Here is a 24,078-nt window from a genome sequence, read left to right on the forward strand (position 1 = left end):
TATTGCAAAAAACATAAAAAATATGAAAGCCAAGAAATTTCTTTATTTAAACAAACTTTTAAACATGAAATTATCCCTGTCTATAATAGATGGATCTCCACAGACATCAAAATATGCCACATGGTAGGAATTTCGTAAGGGCTGTTCAGGCCACTTCCAAATATTTTTTTTAACATGGATCATTTCTAAAACCCAGCCAAACCGAATGTCCTTGGCATACCTATCAAATTTGCCAGGAAAAGAATCTAGAGAATTGGGTTCGGTAACATTTACGTAGTCACCGATAGAAAAAAATTCTTCATTTTCTGACGAATTATCCATGTAAACTAAACTGGTACTAGAAATACTTGTGTCTGTATCCGATTCATATTTTGTTTTCTTCTTTTTTTCGATTTTCGATAAGCCGCTGGTTCCAGGCTCATTAGCATTTACAACTTCAATCGGTTCAGGCATATTATCTATTTCTGCAAGAAAATTATCAATTTCTTCTTCAGCAGCCTCCAAGGTCATCATCATCTATATTTTCCCTAGAACTTAGTATCTGTATGTTATTTTTCTTTTTGTTATTTGTGTTTGTTTTTTCCTTTTTTTATTTTTATTTTCAATTGTTTCTGCTTTCTTGGATTGTGTTTTCTTAGTGACTATATTTTTTTTTTAGTTTTTTCAGTTTTATTAAGGCTTTCTGCTATCTTGCGATTTTGAAGATCATCCGAGCTGATACTTTTTCCAGCAGTTACCTCAATTTTCCGTCTGCGTTTTTGTTTTGGTTCAGAGTTTATTCCTCTATTTTTTCCCAAAAAATTAATAACCACATCACTTACCCTCGCTGCTATTTCGACGGAATTCTGCTGATTTCTGTTGTAACTTGGAATTCTCTCTAACACTTGTTGTTGTCGAGGGGGAAAATTCCGCGTATTTAAAAATTATAATTTTGCTATGAAATAAACGTTTTTTTCAAGTATATTTTATGCTTTCTATGAACACTTTTAATTTTTTTCCAGAACTTGACGGTACTCCTTTAATTTAAAAGTGATTTTTTTTAAAATTTTTGTTTTTGAATGTAGCTATTTGCTAAATAAAGATATTATTTATTTATTTAGTTTACCAAGATTTTGATAAAAATGATCATGTTTACCAAAGGTTTCAAGTATTTTCCAATTTTTATTCACGCTTTTCTAAATTTTTTAGATTTTTTTTCAAAAATCAAAGGCAATTTCCAGGATCTTGAAGTCAGTTTTTATGTATTCTAGGGATTGTATAAATTATTCATAATTTCAAGTTTTCTAAACGAATGTTTTTTTTTCAAATAGATTCATATTTCCAAGGACTTCTCATGTTTTCCAGAGATTTGACTTAATTTTTCTTTTAATTCAGGTTTACTTGATTTGATTTTAATTAGGAATAATGTTTCTTAGGTTTTTTTTAATGAATATTCTCCTGAAATTGACGACAAATTTTGCAAGGATTTTTAGTATTTGTCAATGTAAATCCGGGAATTTCTAAGACGTTTAGTTTTTTAAAGCATGAAGAAAAATATATTTTCCAGGATTTTGGAATAATTTTTTATTTATTCCAGAAATTGGAAGTTTTCTAAGCATATGCATTTTTTAAAATTTTCCAAAGATATGTACATTTTAACATAATCCAAGGCATATTAGAAAGGTGAGATGCGGTAGAAACTCAAAAAATGGATTTTTGACCCACTTTTTGGCATGAAAACCCATCTGAGACTCAGGAATCATTGACGATCGTAAAAATTGATGGTTTACGTCTTTAGTCGGTTTAATTACATACGGAAAGTAACATTTGAAGTTGATCGAAGGCATATTAGAGAGGTGAGAAGCGGTAGAATCTTAAAAAATGGAATTCTGGCCCACTTTTTGGCATAAAAACGGATCTGACACCAAGAATCATTAACGATCGTAATGAATTGATGGTTCACGTTTTTTATCGGTTCAATTACATACTTTGATAATAGATCTAAGTTTGTCAAAGATTTTTCATGCTTTTGAAATATTTTTTAAGTAAATTTTTTATTTTTTTAAAGTTCGGTTAAATATTTTATATTTTCTCGGAATTTTAAACAATTTTGCAAAAACTTAAAGTATTTCTTTAATTTTAAAATAAATTTTTTAAAGTTTTTAAAATCTTGGTCGATATGTTTAGGTTTTTTAAGATTTTGAACAAAAAAGTAATTTTTTATTGTATATCAGGCATTCCGCCATAATTTTTTATATTTTCCAAGATCCTAGAGCATTTTCATTAATTTTCAAGTAATTTTTTAACTTTTCTAGGATTTTATTAAACATTTTCATATTTTCCAGGATTTAGGAGAAAGGAATAAATTGTTATTTTATTCTAGGCATTTAGCTGCTTTTTATGCTATCCATGAATTTCACATGATTTTTAATATTCAAATACTATTTGAAGTATGTTTTCGATTTCTAACGAACATTATTAATAAAAAAATTCTTTCATGGCACTACATACAAGAGCCACAAAATAAGAATAATTATTTGAATTAACCTGAAAGTAAAAAAAAAATAATAAAATAACCAATTATATTACTCTGCACATAAGTTTCATTCCGTTATTTTTTTATAACGCACTAATTGATAAATTTAAATCAGCAAAGGTTTTTAATATATTTTTTTATTTTCCAGAATTCTATAGTAATTTTCTATACTCCAGCTTTTTCTAATAATTTATATTTTTTTGACGTAATTTTTTATGTTCTCTAGAGGCACTTAACAATTATAAAAAATGCCTCTGCAAAATATACGAAAATGTATGAATAACCAAGGACTCTTGAATATTCTAGCAGTATTCTGATTATAATATTCAATAATTATGGCACCCTTAATGAGAAACTTTAATTACTTCCTTCCTTTTGAAACCTCTTGCTTGCCTCCCCTTTAATATTAATAACCTTACGAGAAGGCCCTGAGGTTTCAAACTCACTTTTACCCTTAAACTGTTACCGTAGGCCCTTTTAGTAAGGAAAAGTCAATAAACCTGCTATACACGTGCCTCCTCTCCACGATTTTCAAGAGTCTTATGCCAATATTTACCCTCGTTAGGCGTCTCATCGAGTCCTATTTTCAAAAAAAAAAAAATTAAAATCATTAAAAGTTTTTCCTATATTTCTCTTTTTCTAGGAAGAAGATCCCTTAAAACCGACTTTTTAATAACTACCGCGCTTCGGTTTAAAAAATAAAGAAAAAAAAACGCGTAAAGTCGGACATTTTAATTGCGAAAAATGCAAATGTGAAAGAGTGAAAGAACGATTATTATTACGGGGTACATTGTGTCAAGAGGAGGGTTGATCCGCCGGGGTAAAACTCGAAAAATGGAAAATAAGGACGTGTCAAGGGTCAAAAGCCCACGGTTAAAATTTGTTTTTTACGTTAAATTTTCCTTTCCACCCTTTGTTTTTTTTTCATGTTTTATTCAACGTGGTGGTTAATGTAGTAGGTATAAAGTAATTTTTTAATTTATTTTTCCTTATATATTTCAATTTATACTAAAAAATCATACGGCTACACAATTTTGTTATTGACAAATTGATGTTTGAATTATAAAGCATTTTTCAGTGTGTGATTCGGTATCGGTAAATCTTGCCGAGGAAAACCTATAAATGAATAATTTAATAAAAAAAAATACTTAAAAAACGTGAAAAATTATGTAATGTCTCTAGATACGGTCAAATGGCTGGAATAAATTTAAAACTTATTTAAATATCGGAAATTCCTGGAAAATATAAATTGAAAATTAACTCAAAAACCTAAAAATTATTTTGAAATTCTTAAACAATTAAAAAACTACATTAATTGAATCAAAATTAAAAAAAAAATTAAAGTGCTTGAAAAATATTCAAAATTATACCAAACCTCTGAAAAATATAAAAAGTTGCAGTCAAATGCCTAGAATAAAATAGGAAATATTTTGAAATCCTTGGAAAACTTAAGAATTAAGTTATTAATTAGATATTAAAAAAATATATATCTAATGCTCTTTATAGACATAAAATATAAAAAATAATGATGAAAAATTATTCTATATCCCTGGAATAAAATTAAAAATATCTGAAAATTTAAAAAAAAACTAAAAAATATAAAATGAATTTTGAGAGCCTTGAAAAACTTGAAAATTTACGTTATATAATTCGAAATTAATTAAAAAAACTTGAAGTGCTTGGAAACATGAAAAATTGCTTAGAAGTCATAAGAAATTACTAAAAAATCCTTAAAAATATAAAAATTAATTTTGAGATACTCGGAAAATTTAATTATTGAATAAATTCAATGATTGGAAGTAAAAGAAATTCTGAAATAGTACTAGGAAGAAATACAATATATGTATGCCATATCCCTGGAAAAAAAGATTAAAAACTACGTTGAATGCCTGAAATAGAATTTAAAATTAGTTCTGATCCTAAAATCCTGGTTATCGTGAAAATTATTTTAAAATCCTTAAAAAATTCGTAAATTTACGGTAATTAATTCGATAAAAAAAATTGAAGTGCTTAGAAAAATCCTTGAAAACTTGAAAATTTATTTTGAAATCCGTGAAAAAAAAATTAAAAAAATAACTTTTATTTATTAAATGCCTGGAATAAATTCAAAAATCACTGTAAATTTCAAAATTTTAAAAAAGTATAAAACCTATTTTTCTTGAAAAAGAACACAAATTTAAGGCAATTTAATTAGAAGGAAAAAAATAAAGTGCTTGGAAGAATCCATGAAAATATGATAATTAATTATAAGATCCTTAAAAAAATTATGTTTATTTAGTAATATCGATAATACGTTTATTGATTCATTGGTATTGGAAACAGTGGAAACCATGAGAAGAAATAAAAAAATATGTTAAATCTGTGAGAAAAAAATATTAAAAAAGACGTCGAATGCCTCATAAAAAAAATTAAAATTAGTTTTGATTTTAAAATTCTTATAAAGTATAAAAATAATTTCAAATTCCTTGGAAAATTAAAAAATTTACGGTAGTTATTTCAAAATAAAATTAATTGAAGTGGTTGGAAAAATCCTCGAAAACGCTGAAAATTAATTTTGAATTCCCTGGAAAAAAATTACGTTGAATGCCTGAAATAAATTTAAAAATTAGTGTTAATTCCAAAATTTTGGAAAGCATAAACATTATTTTGAAATCCTTGGAAAAAATACAAATTTAAGGTTATTAAATCAGAAGGAACAAATGAATAGCTTGGCAAAATCCATGAAAATATGAGAGATTAAAAAATATGATGATTTAGTAATTTCGTTGATATGTTTATTGATTTGTATTGGAAATAGTAGAAGTATTGAAAAGAAATAGAAAATTATGCCAAACCCGTGAGAAAAAGTTAAAAAAAAAATACAAAAAAAAGTCAAATTCTTAAAAACAAATTAAAATTAGTTCTGATTTTAAAATTCCTATAAAATATAAAAATTATTTTAAAATCCTTGGAAAACTCAAAAATTTACGTTAGTTAATTCAAAATAAAAAAAAATTGAACGAAGAAAACGTAAGAGTTAATTTTGAGATCCTTGGAAAATGTAAATATTTGGTACGTTCATTAATTGGAACTTGGAAGTAAAGTAAATACTGGAAGTTTTGGAAAAAAATACAAAATTATGTCGAGTCCTTGGAAAAAAAATTGTCGAATATCTAAAATAAAATTAAAAATTATTTTGAATTCCAAGTAACTAGAAACCATAAAAATTGTTTTTAAATACTTACAAAACCCACAAATTAACTGAAATTTGTGCTTGGAAAAATCCTTGAAAATTTGAAAATTAATTTTTAAATCCTTTAAAAATTTCTCTATTTAGTACGTTCATTAATAGAAATTAAAAATGTTGGACGTACTAGGAAGACGTAAAAATTATGCCAAAACCGTGAAAAACAGAATTATATAGACTGCCTGGAATAAATTTAAAAAATGAGTGTTAACTCCAAAATTTTATAATACATAATAATATTAATAATGATCTTTATTAAGCATAAAAAAGCTACATATAAAATGTAAAACACAAAATTCAATAAAATTATAATACTTTCATTCATACTCAATTAAAACATACATACGTGGGTTATTTAAAAAATAAAAATTATTGTGAAATCCTTCGAAAATCTGATTATTAATTATAGTAATTTCATAACAAAAATTACGCGAAATCTCTGAATAAAAAATATGAAAAAAGTGTCGAATGCCTGGAAAAAAATTCCAGGTCGGTTCTAATTTTAAAATTCCTAAAAAACATAAAAATAATTTTAACATCCCTGGAAAATCCACAAATTTATGGTAAATATTTCAAAATTAAAAACAAAAGTTCTTTGAAAAATTATGGAAAATAACGAAATTAATTTGGGATTCCTAGATAATTTGAAATTTGAATATTGAGTACGTTTATTAATTATAAGTAAAAGAAACTGGATATATTAGCAAGAAATAAAAAATTATGCCAAATTTCTTGAACGAAAAATTTAGAAAAATGCGTCTATTAAAATTAAAAATTACGGTAAATAATTTTTACGCTAATATAGCTAAGGTAGTTGGAAAATTTAAAAACTAAAATGAAAAATTATTTCATATCCCTGGAATAAAATGAATATTTATTTTCCTTAAAAATTGCTGGAAAACAAACCCAAATACAAAAAATGCACATTACTTTCAAATTATGAATAATAGACGTACAGTTGACTGCCTGGAAAAAAATTGTTGACTCCAACATGTTGGAAATCTTTGGAAATCTTATTATAAATTACTTTAATTTATTGAAAGTAAATAGCATACATTTTAATATCCAGGAATAAAATAAACAATTATTGGATGTAATCAGAAGGCATAAAAGATCATTAAGGATACTTGGAAGATATAAACAATTAGTCAAGAATATTTGAAAAACGCAAAAAATATTTTGAAATCCTTAAAAAACCCTAAAATGTACGTTAATTGATTCAAAATAAATAAATTAAATCTCTTGGAGGATATGAGAAATTACGTTAAAACGTATGAGTGTATGGAAACATGAACTTCATTCTTTAAAAGTAGACTTCAAAATCCTGGAAAATATAAAAATTGTTTTAAAATCCTTGGAAAATTTATTGATTACTTTAATTGGTTAAAAGTAAATATGTCGACAAATAATTTTTTTTGTAAATCCCTGGAAACATAAAAACTAATGTACATTCTGGTAAAAAAAATGACGCTAAATAACTAAAAGTTTGAAAAATATAAAAGATGTCTGGAAAATATAAGCAAACTATATGCATGGAAAAAATGAAAAATTACTCCTGGAAAAATCGAAACTTTTTGAAATTTGGAATAAAAGATAAATATGAATGTGGTTGATAAAAAATGATTAAAACACTTGTTTTTTCAGTCAGAGAGATCATGGTAGAACTTCTTCCTTGTAGTAAAGAGTCTTGCTTCCTAGTTTGATGAAGAACAATAAATAAACTAGAATTCACAGGAACTTAGAGACAGGAAAGACATAAGAATCCTTGTCTAAATAGCCCATATTAGAGAAGTCTAAGGAGCCTTTCCAGAGAATTTGGAATACCAAATTCCCTGGAAATAGGGTTACATGACGAGTGTGTTAAATGATCTATTTAAAGTGGCTTAGAAACTTGTTTTTTTAATAGACTTGACGATCATAGCGTGACTTTACTGTCTTCGCCCATAGGTCAATAAAACACACAATTATTTAAAAAGAATTCACAGGAAGTAAGAGACAGAAAACACACAAAATTCTTTATCTGAATAGAGCCAATTAAAGAACTCTACATAATATTTCCAGAGAATTTGGAATACGAAATTATCTGGAAATTTGGTTAAATGCTAAATATGAATAAGTGGTTTATTAAAAATGACTAAGACACTTGTGTTTTAATGAACTTGAATATCATGGTGAACTTCAGGGTCTTACTTCCTAGTTCGATGAAGAACAATAAATAAACTTGAATTCACAGGAACTAAGAGACAGGGAAGACATAAGAATCCTTGTCTAAACAGACCATATTAGAGAAGTCGAAGGAGCCTTTCCAGAGAATTTGGAATACTAAGTTCCCTGGAAATAGAGTATAATGATGAGTGTCTTAAGTGATCTTTTTAAAATAGTTTAGGAACTTGTTTTTTTAATAGACTTGATGTGTGTCTTTACTGTTTTCGTCCATATGTCAATGAAACACACAATTATTCAAAAAGAATTCACAGGAACTAAGAGACAAAAAACACACAAAATTCTTTATCTTAATAGAGCCAATTAAAGAACTCTACAAAATATTTCCAGAGAATTTGGAATACGAAATTATCTGGAAATTTGGTTAAATGCTAAATATGAATAAGTGGTTTACTAAAAATGACTAGAACACTTGTCTTCTAATGAACTTGACTATCATGGTGAACTTCAGGGTCTTGCTTCCTAATTCGATGAAAAATAATAAATTAGAATTCGCAGGAACTAAGAGACAGGGAAAACATAAGAATCCATGTCGAAATAAACCATATTAGAGAACTTTAAGGAGCCTTTCCAGAGAATTTGGAATTCTAAATTACCTGGAAATAGGATTAAATAACGAGTGTCTTAAGTGATCTTTTAAAAAAGGTTTGTTTTTTTTTAATAGACTTGATGTGTGGCTTTACTCTTTTTGTCCATAAGTCAATGAAACACACAATTATTCAAAAAGAATTCACAGGAAGTAAGAGACAGAAAAAACATAAAATTCTTTATCTCACTAGATGCAATAAAGGAACTGTGAAATTTGAATACAAAATTATCAGGAAAGGTTGATAGATGGCAAATGTTATTTACGATTTCTACACAGAATTCCTAGGAAGCAAGAAACAGGGGAAAAATCAAATTCCCAGATTATATCCGGCTAATCAGAGAACTCTAAAGAGCATTTCCAGAGAATTTGGAATACAAAATTACCTGGAAATAGGGTTATATGGCAAATATCTCATGTAACAAATTATTTCTTTAAAAAGTAGTTTTTTAATAGACTTGACCTGTCGGCCTCTACTTTAACAAAAACCAACAGTGCGCGTGCCTCATCGACTCAAATAAACAGAAACCTCCTGCGATACAGTAGAATTCCCCCAAGAGACGTCGCTTAAATTGAAAAAATTTGTAATGTTTAGGCTAAATTATCCCCAAGTTACTTCCCCCTCACTACCCTTATAAAGCCAACTTACGCCCAGCAGTTTCAGTAACAAATCCGCCCTTTTAGTTACTCCCTCTCGATCCCATTCACATTTCGCAAAACGACATTTAACCCGCACTAAGACCCTGCGGGTAAAACACGATGTAAAGTTAATACGTATAGTGGCCACTGTATAGTGCAGTGGCCCCTTGTCCCAGTCAGAAAAGCAATTTTCCATTTACGAGAAATGGCAGGAAACCCGGTTTCCCGACAACGTTGCGGGAGATTGAATGTGGATTTTTTTTGCCCTTGATTTTGTTCATATTTGAACGGTTTGCATGGATGGATTAAGTTTTTAATTAGTGGTTGAATTGGTGCTATTTTTATACCAGAGTTTCCGGGAAAGACTAAGAGCATGATAATCTCTGGCATGGATGTTCAAAGATAACACTTGTCTAGTTGAAGTTGCTTGTGCAGTCCAATTAAGGAAATATCCAGAAGTTTTTAGCCCCGTTTGCATGCAAATTGATTAGGTAAGCACTCAATTTAAAGTTCAAAATCTGGAAAAATAAATGGGCTTTTCATAAACTTATGAAACAAAAAAATGTATATTCCAGAGCATATGCTTTACATATACTCCTTTGGGTTTAGAATAGTTTTAGGAAAAATTTGAAGAATATCGAGTTTTTTGGTGACCACTGGCTTCAAGGTTCAAAATCTGGAAAACTGACTGAGATATTCTAATGGAATTAAAAATATAATGATTTGGAGAATATTCTTTACGATTTTTTTTGGTGCAGAATAATTTTACGAAAAATTTGAGGAATATCCATTTTTTGGAGTAGTGCTGTTTAAGAGCAATATAATTTTCAAGATGACCATTGGCTTCAAGGTTGAAAATCTGGAACATTTATTAGAAAATTTTTATGAAATAAAAAATGTGATATTCTAGGGAATATTCTTTGCAATTTTTTTTGGTTTAAAATTTTCGGTTTCGGGAAAAAATTAAGGAATATCGAGTTTTTCGAATGGTGGTCTTAAAAGTGCAATCTAATTTTTAAGGTGACCACTGGCTTTAAGGTCGAAAATGTGGAAAATTTACTGGAATATTCTAATGAAATAAAAAACATAATATTCCGGAGAATACTCTTTTGGCTAAAAATATTCTTTTCGATTACGAATAGTTTCAGGAAAAAATTTAAGGAATATTGAGTAGTGGTGCTTAAGGGCAATCAGATCTTTAAGGTGACCACCGGCTTTAAAGCCAAAAATCTGGAAAACTTACTGAAATATCCTTATGAAAGAAAAAACATGATATTCTGAAGAATATTTTTTACAATTTTCTTATAGTTTATAATAGTTTTGGAAAAATTTGAGGAATATCGAGTTTTTTTAGTAGTGGTGTTTAAGTGCAATTTAATCTTTAAGGTGACCATAGCCTTTAAAGTCAAAAATCGGGAAAACTTACTGCAATATTCTTATGAAAGAAAAAACATGATATTCTGGAGAATATTCTTTAAATTGTTTTTTGTCTTGTTTTTGATAAACATTTAAAGAAATATTGAGTTTTTTGAGTAGTGGTGGCGTTTAAGGTTAATCTAATCTTCTAGTGGTTTCAAGATCCAAAATCTGGAAAATTTACTGGAATATTCTTATAAAATAAAAAAAACATGATATTCTGGAGAATATTCTTAAAAAAACTTTTTTAGCCTAAAATACTTTCATGAAAAATCTTAAGAAATATCGAGTTTTTTGAGTAGTGGCGTTTAAGGCTAAGACCTTGAAGACCACACTGACTTTAAGGTCGAAAATATGGAAAACTGTCTGGAATATTTATATAATATAAAAAAAAACATAATATTCTGGAGAATATTCTTCAAATTTTTTTTTTTTTTTGCTTAAAATACTTCCATGAAAAATTTTGAGAAATATCATAGAGTTTTTGAGCAGTGATGTTTAAGGTTTAGACCTTGATGACTAGTGGCTTTAAGGTTAAAAATCCGGAAAACTTACTGGAATATTCTTATCAAATAAAAAACATGATATTCTGGAAAGTATTTTTGACAAAATTTTTATTGAGTTTGGAATATTTTCAAAAAAGTTTAAGGAATATCGGGTTTTTTCAGTAGTGGCGTTTAAGGTTAAGACCTTGAAAACCACTGACTTTAAGGTCGAAAATATAGAAAACTGTCTGGAATCTTTTTATAATATAAAAAACATAATATTCTGGAGAATATTCTTCTAAATTATTTTTTTTGCTTAAAATACTTCCATGGAAAATTTTGAGAAGTATCGAGTTTTTGAGTAGTGATGTTTAAGGTTTAGACCTTGATGACTAGTGGCTTTAAGGTTAAAAATCCGGAAAACTAACTGGAATATTCTTATCAAATAAAAAACATGATATTCTGGAGAGTATTTTTTACAAAATTTTTGTTGAGTTTGGAATATTTTCAAAAAACTTTAAGAAATATCGAGTTTTTTCAGTAGTGGCGTTTAAGGTTAAGACCTTGAAGACCACTGACTTTAAGGTCGAAAATATAGGAAACTGTCTGGAATATTTTTATAATATAAAAAAAACATGATATTCCAGAGAATATTCTTTAATTTTTTTTTGACAAAAAAATCGAGTTTCTGAGTATTGTTGTTTAAGGTTTAGACCTTGAAGGCTAGTGGCTCTAAGGTTAAAAATCTGGAAAACTTATTGGAACATTCCTATGAAATATAAAACATGATATTCTGGAGAATATTCTTGAAAATTATTTTTAAGCCTAAAAAAATACTTTCATGGAAAATTTTCTGTTTTTGGATTGGTGGTGTTGATTTTGGGGACAATCTAATTTTTAAGGTGACTACTGGCTTCAATATCTTAAAAACCAACTGAAATATTCTTTAAAAACAAAAAGCCTAATATTCCCAAGAATATTCTTTATAAATCTTGTTTAAGGTTCACACAATTTCAAGTAAAATTTTTAGAAATATCGGCCCTTTCATGTAGTGTTGTCCAATAATCATATCTCATCTTCAAAGTGAACACTCGCTTTAAAGTCCAAAAACAAGAAAACTAATAGAAATATTCTTATAAAATAAATTATATTATATTCCAAAGAATATTCCTAATTAATCATATTAAAAGACTATACTATTTTATGTAAAATTTTCGAAAATTTATTGGCTTTTTTACGTAGTGGTGTTTAAAGACAATGTCTTATCTTTATAGTGAGCAGTTGCTTCAAAATCCAATATCTAAAAAACTAATAGGAAAATTCTTATGAAACAAAAAGACTAATATTTTAGAGAATATTCTTTACAAATATTCTTCTAGGTTTGTACTCGTTTAAGCAAAAATTAAAAAATATTTACATTCTTAAATTCAAAATTTATTCCATGATCCTTGAAAAACAAAAAATAAAATTCCGAATGGCTATAAATTAAATCTGTCCATTTAAAACTATATTTGATGTGAAAAATAGCGAAAATCAAACCGAAAATCCAATTAATAACTTCATTTTTCAACATTTCCACGCTCATTCAACCGTTTTCCATTAATAAATGTCCGACATAAAAAACGATTGTTAGGGAAAATGCATTTTTCCCGCATTCGTTTTAGGGTACCCTGCATGAATTGTGGCAAATTTCGTTTTATGTGACTCACTGCCACGTCCGCTTGATGCGTTTTAATATAAACAAAAAAAAAACAATTTTTTTTCCGATTGATAAAAATCCCTTTCGGGAGTTTAAACATGGATGCATAGGAGGTGAAAAAATATTTTCCCTTAGCCGGGAAAATCCCGCACACGTATATCGATCAACGCATATATAGGTGCAGTTTTCCATAAACAGCTTTTAAGGATATTTGAATTTGGAAACTTTAAAAATCGGAGTTTTACTTCAAAGTGGTGCGATTGGTAAAGTTTTAATAAATTGATCCAGGCCTCGACCGTTCTGATTTCAAAAGTTTAAATTATTAAAGTTTCATCCGTTTTTCAATTTATTTATAATTAGTTGGTAATTAAGACGAATTCCGGAGGATTTTCCCTCTTTATTTCTCACAAAAAAAAAGTTAAACAGAGGCCCTAAAACTAAACCATTACGAACATGTAAATACGTTAATTATTAAATTGTAAGTAATTAGATCTTAAAATATAAATATAATAATAAGATAAAATATTGTACAAACACTAATATAATATTTACTTCAATTACTTATGCTAGATATATATTTAAAAATTTACAAGTAAAAGTTCATAAGTTCAATTAAAAAGATGGAGATTGTTAATAAAATTGCGAAAATATTTTCTAAATGTATATCGTAGAGTCCTTGATGTATGAGTCTACAGATCAAATCTTGTTCATATACACTCTACTTTAAATCATGATATTTCTATAGAGTTATTAGACTTATCTAGATGATTTTTCTCATCTAGGTGTGAAGGAACCATTGCAGATGATAAATCATTAATAAAATAACTGGGGATTTTAATATTAAATTAAAACACATGAGTCAGATAATCTAAGAAGCATATTGGTTGATGTGATTTTATAATATTGTAGACTCAATTATAGATCTTATATTAACCTATCATAAGGATATTTTTAAAGTATATTACATAATAGAAGTAATGAATACTAGCAATCCAAGAAAGACTACACTCTAAAGTAAAGGAACCCTTGATTTTGCTGGTATTACAGGAATGTAATTTTCGTTATATAAATGCAAGTATAAATGATAATTTAATTTTTAATATACTGAATGACTTAGACATTGTTGTTCCTTTAAAAAAAAATTTAAATTCTTCCTAGATATAAGTTGTAGTGGAACAATGCTAATGAAATAGCTACAGGGGCAAGGGATTTAAACTAAAAAAAATATGAAGACTATTGAAAACCTGAATTAAAAATAAATAATGCAGTTAACGTAATGTAAGAAAAGGTGAAAAACTTTGCAGAAATTTGTACCAAGGTACTGAGTCTAGATTAAGTGAAATTAAATGGAACATTATTAAACATGGAGACCGAATCTTCCTTATAAACTTCTCTAAACCTTTTGATACTATCATCGTTTAACTTACGCGTCGTTCTTCCTCACAACGTTCCTCTCGTTCCACAACTTATCCCAGAACCCCTTGCGACTATGTTTGATCCTCAAGACGCTGGTGGAAAAGGTCCGGGGCAGGGGCGGAGGCCGGGGCTCCGGTTGCCCCCCCGTAGGGGATGTTACCGTCGCGGTCATGAGCAACGAGGGACTCGAACAGTTGCCCAACGAGGTGCGCGACAACGAGCCCCTAGGCGCCAGGGGCGGCGACTTGGGGGGCGACGGCGAGGGGCTGCTCTTCGACGTGAGGACAGTGTCCGAGGCCAGGGTGGCGGCTAATGAGGACTGGGGGGCATCTCTTGACAATCTCTTGTAGAGACCAATGATTATTTCTAACACCTTTAAGGGGGTTGTGTCTTAAGAGACGGGGTTGGTCGGTCGGTGGAAGATGTGTTAATACTTATTTTGGGTTTCATTTGACTGGATTGAATGATTTAATAAAATAAAATATCAATTTTTTAAGAGTGATGCGTTTCGATGAAATAACTCATAACTAAAATATATTTATGTAGAAAATGGAGCGAGTTTTAAAAAGTCAGTACAAAGCTCTAAATTACAATTAAAGGACTAGAACTGGAAATAAATTTTAAAAAACTTACCAGCACTTAGTTTCGCTGATTACAAACAATTAAAAACATAAATATTAAAATTGCGCAGCAGGTGATAGACCTGAGGGCAGCACCGTGGAGTTATTTTTCTTCTGATTGACTTTTCTGGTTTTGGTCTTCGTTAAAAAGGGCATTTCGTGCTGAGGCAAAAAAATATGATATTTCTTCCAGGCAGTTGAAACTTTAAGCAGCGAATTTGTTTCTGGACCTCAACTGCCTGGAAGAATAAAATGATTTATTTCAGGCAATTGAAGCCTAAAAGAAAACTTAGATTTTAATTTCAATAATAAGTTTGCAACGGTAATGTTTAAGGTATGAGCGCAAAAATGGATATTCAATTTATGTCCAATTTTCGAAAATATCGGCTTTTTTACGTAGTGGTATTCAAAGACCATGTCTTGTCTTCAAAGTGAGCAGTCACTTCCAAAATCCAATATCTAAAGAACCAATAGGAATATTCTTATGAAACAAGAAGTGTAATATTTTAGAGAATATTCTTTAGAAATATTCTTTTGCGTTTGTACTCGTTTGAGCAAAAATTGAAAAATATTGACATTATCTTTAAAAATCGAAAAATAAAATAAAAAATTCTGAATGGCTATAAATTAAATCTGTCCATTTAAAACCATATTTGATGTAAAAAATAGCGAAAATCAATCCAATTATTAATAACGTCATTTTTCAGCGAATTTGTTTCTCGACCTCAACTGCCTGGAAGAATAAAATTATTTATTTCAGGCAATTGAAGCCTAAAAGAATACTTAGATTTTAATTTCAATAATAAGTTTACAACGGTAATGTTTAAGGTATGAGCGCAAAAATGGATATTCAATTTATGTAAAATTTTCGAAAATATCGGCTTTTTTACGTAGTGGTATTCAAAGACCATGTCTTGTCTTCAAAGTGAGAAGTTACTTCCAAAATCCAATATCTAAAGAACCAATAGGAATATTCTTATGAAACAAGAAGTGTAATATTTTAGAGAATATTCTTTACAAATATTCTTTTGCGTTTGTACTCGTTTGAGCAAAAATTGAAAAATATTGACATTATCTTTGAAAATCGAAAAATAAAATAAAAAATTCTGAATGGCTATAAATTAAATCTGTCCATTTAAAACTATGTTTTATGTAAAAAATCGCGAAAAAGCGAAAATCAAACCGAAAATCCAATTAATAACGTCAATTTTTCAGCGAATTTGTTTCTGGACCTCAACTGCCTGGAAGAATAAAATTATTTATTTCAGGCAATTAAAAAGTCTACTATGAGTCTACTATTTTGAATATAAATATAGTTAAGAGTCTGATGATGAGGAATCACATCAAAACGCATCACTCTTCAAAGACTTCTAAGAAAGTGTTTTTAAGTATTAGCATAATAAGTATTAACACATCTTAGTCGTATTCTTTTTAAGTGGTTTAAGGCCTTTACATACTTTGCAATGTTGCTCACTTGTGGGTAATTCTTGCTTTCCACCAGCGGTTCTCCAACGATCGAGGTTTAAAAAACTTATGATTTAGCACTAAAAGTCACTTTCTGTGTATAAAAACGGGCACATCTTACTGTTGCATGACACCTTTCGAAATATTGCTCGAATTTACATAACGTTTTGCGGATTTTGGTCTGGATACGTGTGTACGTATAAAATACGATCTTCGTTTTCCACTACCGGGGTCCGTTTGGATCGAGAAAATTTTTATTTTTGGTCGCACGGAATCGCGTTTTCACACTAAATGTCATTCGCGGTTGATTGATCGGCACGTTTGGAGGTTACCGTAAAACGTCCCAAAAAAATAAATAAAAATGTTTAGGTGTTCAGGTATTCATTAATAAAAAATATGAGTTTTTTTTTGTTTTAGGATGAAAAATTATCAATTTTATTATGGCAAACGTTGGTGGAAAAAGTCCACGCTTAGGTACCCGAAAAGTAATAATTTCAAATTTTTATTGCGGAAGTACCATAAAATCTATCGACCTAAAACCGACGCATTCTTTATATCCTTTTTCTTCTGAATACAGTCAAATGATCCCCAAGATGTAGCCCCTATAGTTTTCGAGATACGGCATTTTTGAAGGTCAATTAGAGATAGAAAATAACAATATACTTTTAGGTTAACAGGTAAAATTGACCACCAAAACCTCCATCTTTTCCCACCAATTACATAAAATTCATATTCCGATTCAACATCATTAATTAAACATTAAAGGAAATTTGGAAGAAAATTCGCAAGAGGACAAACATGTAGATAAGCTCTACAAGTTCTTAAAGCTCGTTACAAGCTCTTAATCATTCATAACACAAAAGCGTTTAAAAGTTGATTGTATGCAAATTAAGCCGGATTATTTCCTCATTTATCTGAAAGATTCATCATTATAGTGGCGATATGGCTTCAACTGCTAAGCCATTTGACTTACGTTATATTTTAAATGATAATTCAAGTTTATTTAATTGAAAAATCTGTTGCTTTTCGCCAGACGTTCATCGTCATACTGTCAATTAATTTCCTAATATGGTACAATTTATTTCGTCAATTTTTCTTTGGTAATTCTGAAGTTATTTGAGTTTAAGTGGGTTAAATGCAATCGAGCCTTAGAGGGTCCACTGGGTTCTGTAAAGTCTTTTGACTCTTACAGGCACTCCTGAAATAATAATTTAAATATATTGACTTTTAGAGTATCGATTTTAGTAATTTCTTAAAAAAAACTAAACAAGTCTTCAGAGTAGTTCATTCATTAATAATTTTTACATTTTGATTACTAGAATCCAAGATATTTACTTGTCAATAAGAAACAAAGTCTTCTGTGTGTTATTTCAGACACTCCTGGAATAAGAGCTTCAATATCTTGACTTTTAAAAAACCGATTTTAAGTATTTTTTTAAAAAATACTAAAAAGGTCTTTAGAGTAGTCTACAAATCAATAATTTTAAAATGTTGACTGCTAAAACTCAAGATATTCATTTGTCAATAGGAGACAAATTCCTTTGCTTCTTACAGGCACTCCTTGAATAAGAATTTCGATATCTTGACTTGTAGTACATCGATTTTAGTCATTTTTAAAAAAAAGACTATACAGATCTTTGGAGTAGTCCGCAAATCAATAATTTTAAAATTTTGACCGCTAAAACTCAAGATATTCATTTGTCAATAGGAGGCAAACTCTTTTGCCTCTTACAGGCACTCCTTGAATAAGAGCTCCAATATCTTGACTTGTAGTGCATCGATTTTAATTATTTAAAAAAAAAAGACTAAACAGGTCTTTGGAGTAATCCACAAATTAACAATTTTAAAATTTTGATGGCTAAATCTCAAGATATTCATTTGTCATTAGGAAGCAAACTCCTTTGCTTCTTACAGGTACTCCTTGAATAAGAATTCCAATATCTGGACTTGTAGTACATCGAATTTAATACTTTTTTAAAAGAAGACTAAAGGGGTCTTTGGAGTAGTCCACAAATTAATAATTTTAAAATTTTGACGGCTAAAACTCAAGATATTCATTTGTCAATAGGAGGCAAACTCTTTTGCCTCTTACAGGCACTCCTTGAATAAGAGCTCCAATATCTTGACTTGTAGTGCATCGATTTTAATTATTTAAAAAAAAAAGACTAAACAGGTCTTTGAAGTAGTCCACAAATCAACAATTTTAAAATTTTGACGGCTAAAACTCAAGATATTCATTTGTCAGTAGGAGACAAACTCCTTTCCTTCTTACAGGCACTTCTTGATTAAGAATTTCAATATCTTGACTTGTACTACATCGATTTTAGTCTATTTTTAAAAAAAGACTAAACAGGTCTTTAGAGTAGTATACAAATAAATAATTTTAAAATTTTGACGGCTAAAACTCAAGATATTCATTTGTCAATAGGAGGCAAACTCCTCTGCTTCTTACAAGTACTCCTTGAATAAGAATTCCAATATCTTGACTTATAGTACATCGATTTTAGTCATTTTTAAAAAAAAGTCTAAACAGATCTTTGGAGTAGTCCGCAAACAATAATTTCAAAATTTTGACTGCTAAAACTCAAGATATTTCTTTTGTCAATTGTAGGCAAACTCTTTTGCTTCTTACAGACACTCCTTGAATAAGAATTCCAATATCTTGACTTGTACTACATCGATTTTAGTCTATTAAAAAAAAAGACTAAACAGGTCTTTAGAGTAGTATACAAATCAATAATTTCAAAATTTTGACTGCTAAAACTCAAGATATTCATTTGTCAATAGGAGGCAAACTCTTTTGCTTCCTACAGGCACTCCTGGAATAAGAATTCCAGTATCTTGACTTCTAATTTATCGATTTCCTTGTTCTTTCCAAATAATAAATCACTATTATAATATTCATAAAACTTTTATGCTGCCGACGTTTCGACCGTTACGATAACCTTCAGGGCTGTACCTCCATTTCACGCTACACATGGATAAATGCACTGTTCGTAAAGTACATTTTAATAGCTCTAATATGAGTTTATAAAGTGCAGTTGACTTGCTAAAAGAATAAAAACAAACGGGAAACGAGCTTTTTGCTTTATTATGCCCCAGCGAGTTAACTTGGTGTCCGAACAACCCACGTTAAGGCACTTTATAGGCGACGTTTAAGCCTAGACATGGCGAGAATACTTTATATTGTGTAATCATTTAATTTGTAGCGTATATCGCCGTTCTGGGATGGTTAATTATGTTAATTCTGGATTAGATACAATTGGTTTTATTTATTTATAATTCGTGAGGCAATTTTCAAAGGCACGAAACATTAACGACCATAAAAAAGCTAAAGTTTGCCTATTATTGACGTTGTTTCGATGTTCTATTGAATGTAAAGCATTTGTTGATAAGCTGGAAAACTCGATAAAATATCAAATTTAAAACTTCCCTATTCTAGATCAGGATCAGCTTTTCCATTTTCCCTCTCGGATATGCCAGGAAAATTGAATTGATGGGATCCAGAAGCATGTTGTATTTTATTTATTATCAGCCAGTTTTAATACTTCAAATCCTATCAGAATCAACTTTAAATACCTGTTTGATCCTATTAAACTGTTCCTATCAAATATTAGGGTGTGTTTTACGAACAAAACAAATTGAACCGTATTAATAATTTTTCGTTATCGTTAAAACGTATTGCAAACAAGCGGTGTTTTGTAACAGGGAGCCCGGTAGATTGGTAATTTGTGTACGAGATTAGATAATAAAACGTGGTGTAATTTTTCCCAATAATCTATTCAATTATTAGGAAAAAACCTGATTGAGTATCGAACAGTGAATTTATTGGCGCACATGTTATTTAAATTTTTAAGATCTTATGGGTTATCCCTGAAGATGTCAAGAAACAGAAACAGGTGTAGTAAAACACTCGAGTAGTTTTCGAGTGATTTGAGTTTGATTGCTACCATGATCTCCACACACTCAAAGTCGTTATTGATGATAATGGCTAATAAATTTACAGGTTAATGTTAAATCGCTTAATTTGAACTAAGCAGTCATAGACAACTCACATATATATTATTTAAATTATATTTGGAAGGCAAAGTCTGCATAGATTTTATTTGAATAATTTTCTGGATATCTTCAGGAAACATTGCCTAAATATAACTTAATTGGTACATTTCTAATTTTTTTTAAATCACGCAAATTACGGATGGAGAAATGCGGTCTTAAGCAAACTGCACGATTGTCGTAGATTTTCATTTAATTAATCTGGGTAGGCAAATTCTGCATCAATGAATTTTCTAATTGGACACTGCTTAGACGCAGAATAAGCTTCATAGGGCGGTCACAGACTAACCGCATGATCGCCATACATTCGTTATTGGAAATATTGAAATTTAATTAAATATTTAAAAAAAAATACCGATGTGTGAAAGAGGTCATTGCTTGCTGTTTTTTTATTATTAAAATGCAAATAATTTTAACTTAACCATCGACAGATATATTTCTCTCCTGATTTAACACCAAGGAGATTAAACTTTATTAATATAATAAAATAGTAACGTAATCAAACGCTTTGCTGAGATCTCAAAAGTTGATTTGAGTTGCACCTACGTGTGTCGATAGTTGTATACAAAATTTTTTTGTCTAATGTTTTATATTGATGTTGTATAGGTTTGAAAGATATGTGGTTATTTTAGAGGGGGAGAATTAAAAGCGCTTTCTTAAAAGTCAGGTGTAATGAAAATCGCTTGGAAAATGAAGACATTATGCCAAATTTTCTTTTTTATATGGAAAAAAAAATAACTCAAAAACCGTCGGGTTTATGAAAATTTTTATCATTATATTTTTTATTTGGAATTAAAAGCGCTTTCTTATAAGCTATGTTTTATGAAAATCGATAAAGAAATAAGGAAATTATGGCCGATTTTGTCATTGGCTTGTGAAAATCGTGCAAAATTTTCTTCTACTTAATAAAAACCTTTTTATATCTCAAAAACTAGTCATACATTTTTTGAAAATTCTTGACGTGTCTTATAGAGGACACTTGAGCGCACGCTTTTGTCCTAGTTTTAAGCATTTCTTCATAAGAGTTTTATTATGAAATCAGGTCAAACTTTAAGGTCCTTAAAAAACTCATTTTTTTCATTATGTCATTTTGCTTTGAAAATATTAAGTTAATGAGAATTTTTATAGATAAATTTTTGGTTTGGAATTAAAAAAGCTTTTCTATGAGCTATAACTTATGGAAATCAGTTAAAAAATGGAGAAATTATGGCAAATTTTCATTTCTTAAAGGGCGAATATTGTAAAAAAAAATTAACGCAAAAATTGTCGGGTCTATGAAAATTTCTATTGATACATTTTTGTTTGGAATTACAGGCGCTTTTTTATAAGTGACACTTTGTAGATATTGATGGAAAACTAGAAAAATTATAGCAAACTTTAATTTTTGTAAAAAAATCCAAAAAAATGTAACTCAAAAACTATTAGGTTTGTAAAAATTTCTATAAATATATTATTTAGTTGGAATTAAAGGCGCTTTCTTATAAGCTATGTTTTATAAAAATCGGTGCAAAAATATGGAAATTATGGCCGATTTTATCTTTGACTTGTGAACGTTCGTGCAAAATTTTCTTCTACTTAATAAAAACCTTTTTATATCTCAAAAACTAGTCATAAATTTTAAAAAAATTTTTGACGTATCTTATAGAGGACACTTGAGCGCATGCTTCTGTCTTAGTTTTAAGCATTTTTCCATACGAGTTTTATTGTGAAATCAGGTCAAACTTTAAGGTCCTTAAAAAACTCATTTTTTTCATTATGTCATTTTACTTTGAAAATATTAAGTTAATGAGAATTTTTATAGATACGTTTTTTGTTTGGAATTAAAAACACTTTTTTATGAGCTATAATTTATGGAAATCGGTTGTAAAATAGAGAAATTATGGCAAATTTTCAATTTTTATGGGACAAATCTTCTAAAAAAAAATAACTCAAAAATTATTGGGTATATAAAAATTTCTATAAATACATTTTTATTTGGAATTAAAAGTGCTTTCTTATAAGCCATGCTTAATAAAAATCGATGCAAAAATAATAATAATATTAATGTAGGTACTTCAAGTGTACATCTTTATCGATCAAAAGCAATAAATTGGCTGATAACCTTAGAGGTAATTCTCAAATCGTTTCGAGGTCCTAATAAAATTTGTTAAGAAATATTTTTTTAATACACAGATATTTATTTTAGTGCAATCATAAGCATTGAGTTGCAACCACTTTGAGTACAATCATAAGCATCCAAGATCCACGAGGTTAAACTGTTTCACTCGACCCTCAAGGTATTACAAGCATTGTATCAATCCACTCAATACAAAACCTCACATCCAACTTAAAACCTCGCTCAATAATTAATGAACGGAATAGAACGGTAATGTCGGATAGCTCTAAACCCTTTAATTTATGACTTATTCAATGTTTGCTCTAATTCCCTCTGATGCCTAGCGAAACACAGAATTTCCTGGCAAATACGCCTTAAAGCGAAATATCTTATCCGTTCTTTATTGATTTGACCTATAAAAAAACCTTAGATAATATAAATAGTGCGTAGTAAAATTTGGAAAAGTTGTAAAACCACCCCAAGGAAACCCCTAGCCTAAAGTCTTCTAACGGCCTGGAAATATGCCAAAATAATGGATTGATTGATGTTTTATAAGCTTATAAGAAAATACTTCCCTAAATTGAGCTGCAAGGGATGCTTTTATGGCACACGATTAACCTACTTGTCTCGCTTTATTAAATTACAAATTCCGAAAGGCTCCGGATATATTATTGGAAATATATTTCAAATACCTGGTTCGTATAAATGGGCTTAAATACGCCGATAAATCGATGGGTGTCTTGTAATCACCGGGGCCTTAAACAAGGGAGGCAATTCGAATTGGGGGTGGTCATTTAATTGGCTATTAACATTAGTTGGATTTAGGGCAGTGGGAGGGTGTGGAATATATGTAGTTGATTAATGGGGTTATCAATTGGGTTAGGATGGGTCAGAGAATTTTAGGGTGGAATTTTGAAAAGTAGTAAGAAAATTGATTTTTCAGGCAATTTTTTGCTGAGTCCAGTTTTGAAGTATAAATGGTAAGGAGATTATTATTTATCAATGCTTGATATGCTTTAAAGCTTTTATTCATCACAGGGCTTAGATTAGAAATTCAATATGCTAGGAAAGTCATTTAAGTAAAGAAGAAACAAGAGAAGATTCAACAGAGGATTGTGAAGAACTCTAGTACCAGGGACTTCCATGTTAATTTAAACTCAACCGAAATAAGCAATTTGTAAGAGATACATATAGACCCAACCTTACTTTAGCTACCTGTAAAGGAACGAACGTGCCTGGAAGAAACAAAACAATTTTCTTAGCTTAAGTTTAATTGCCTGAAATTTTTTTTTTGTTTTTTTTTTCAGACAGTTAAAATTATTTTTTTCTTTTCTTTGGTCTGTTAAAGTAATCTTCAAAATTTTTCCAGGCAGTTGAGTAATTTCCAGACAGCCAAGAATTTTTTAAAGGTATTTATGAACATTTTCCAAGTAGCTAAAGTGAATAATTATCTAATAATAATTTTGTAAATTCTTTCGAGGACTAAAGCTACTAGCAGTATTTTATGAATTTTCCAGGCAGTGGCAATTTTATAATAATTTTTCCAGGGACAGTTTTCAAAAACAAAATTACGTTACCTGTCTGAAAAAAAACGGATTTCCTAAATTTTCCTGAAAAATGCGCTTTTTCAGGCTACTA

The 24,078-nt window shown here is 29.2% G+C and overlaps 1 protein-coding gene across 12 annotated transcripts in view; it reads right to left on the minus strand.

The window, feature by feature from the left end:
• LOC126746405 (cAMP-specific 3',5'-cyclic phosphodiesterase) overlaps positions 1–24,078 on the minus strand; it is a 415,679-nt gene that overhangs the window by 101,486 nt on the left and 290,115 nt on the right. The window contains exons 1-2 of one of the 12 annotated variants that reach the window (XM_050454658.1): positions 16,283–16,583; positions 14,217–14,548 (exon numbers count right to left, since the gene is read on the minus strand). The exons of 10 other annotated variants lie outside the window; for them this stretch is intronic. In XM_050454658.1, the coding sequence (XP_050310615.1) occupies positions 14,217–14,377 (161 nt within the window). In that variant the 5' untranslated portion in view covers positions 14,378–14,548; positions 16,283–16,583. Of the gene's footprint in view, positions 1–14,216; positions 14,579–16,282; positions 16,584–24,078 lie in introns of those variants that run through there. One more of the 12 variants, XM_050454657.1, reaches the window with a different exon arrangement.

The sequence above is a fragment of the Anthonomus grandis genome, chromosome 17, assembly GCF_022605725.1.
Source record: "Anthonomus grandis grandis chromosome 17, icAntGran1.3, whole genome shotgun sequence".
NCBI classification, from domain to species: domain Eukaryota; kingdom Metazoa; phylum Arthropoda; class Insecta; order Coleoptera; family Curculionidae; genus Anthonomus; species Anthonomus grandis.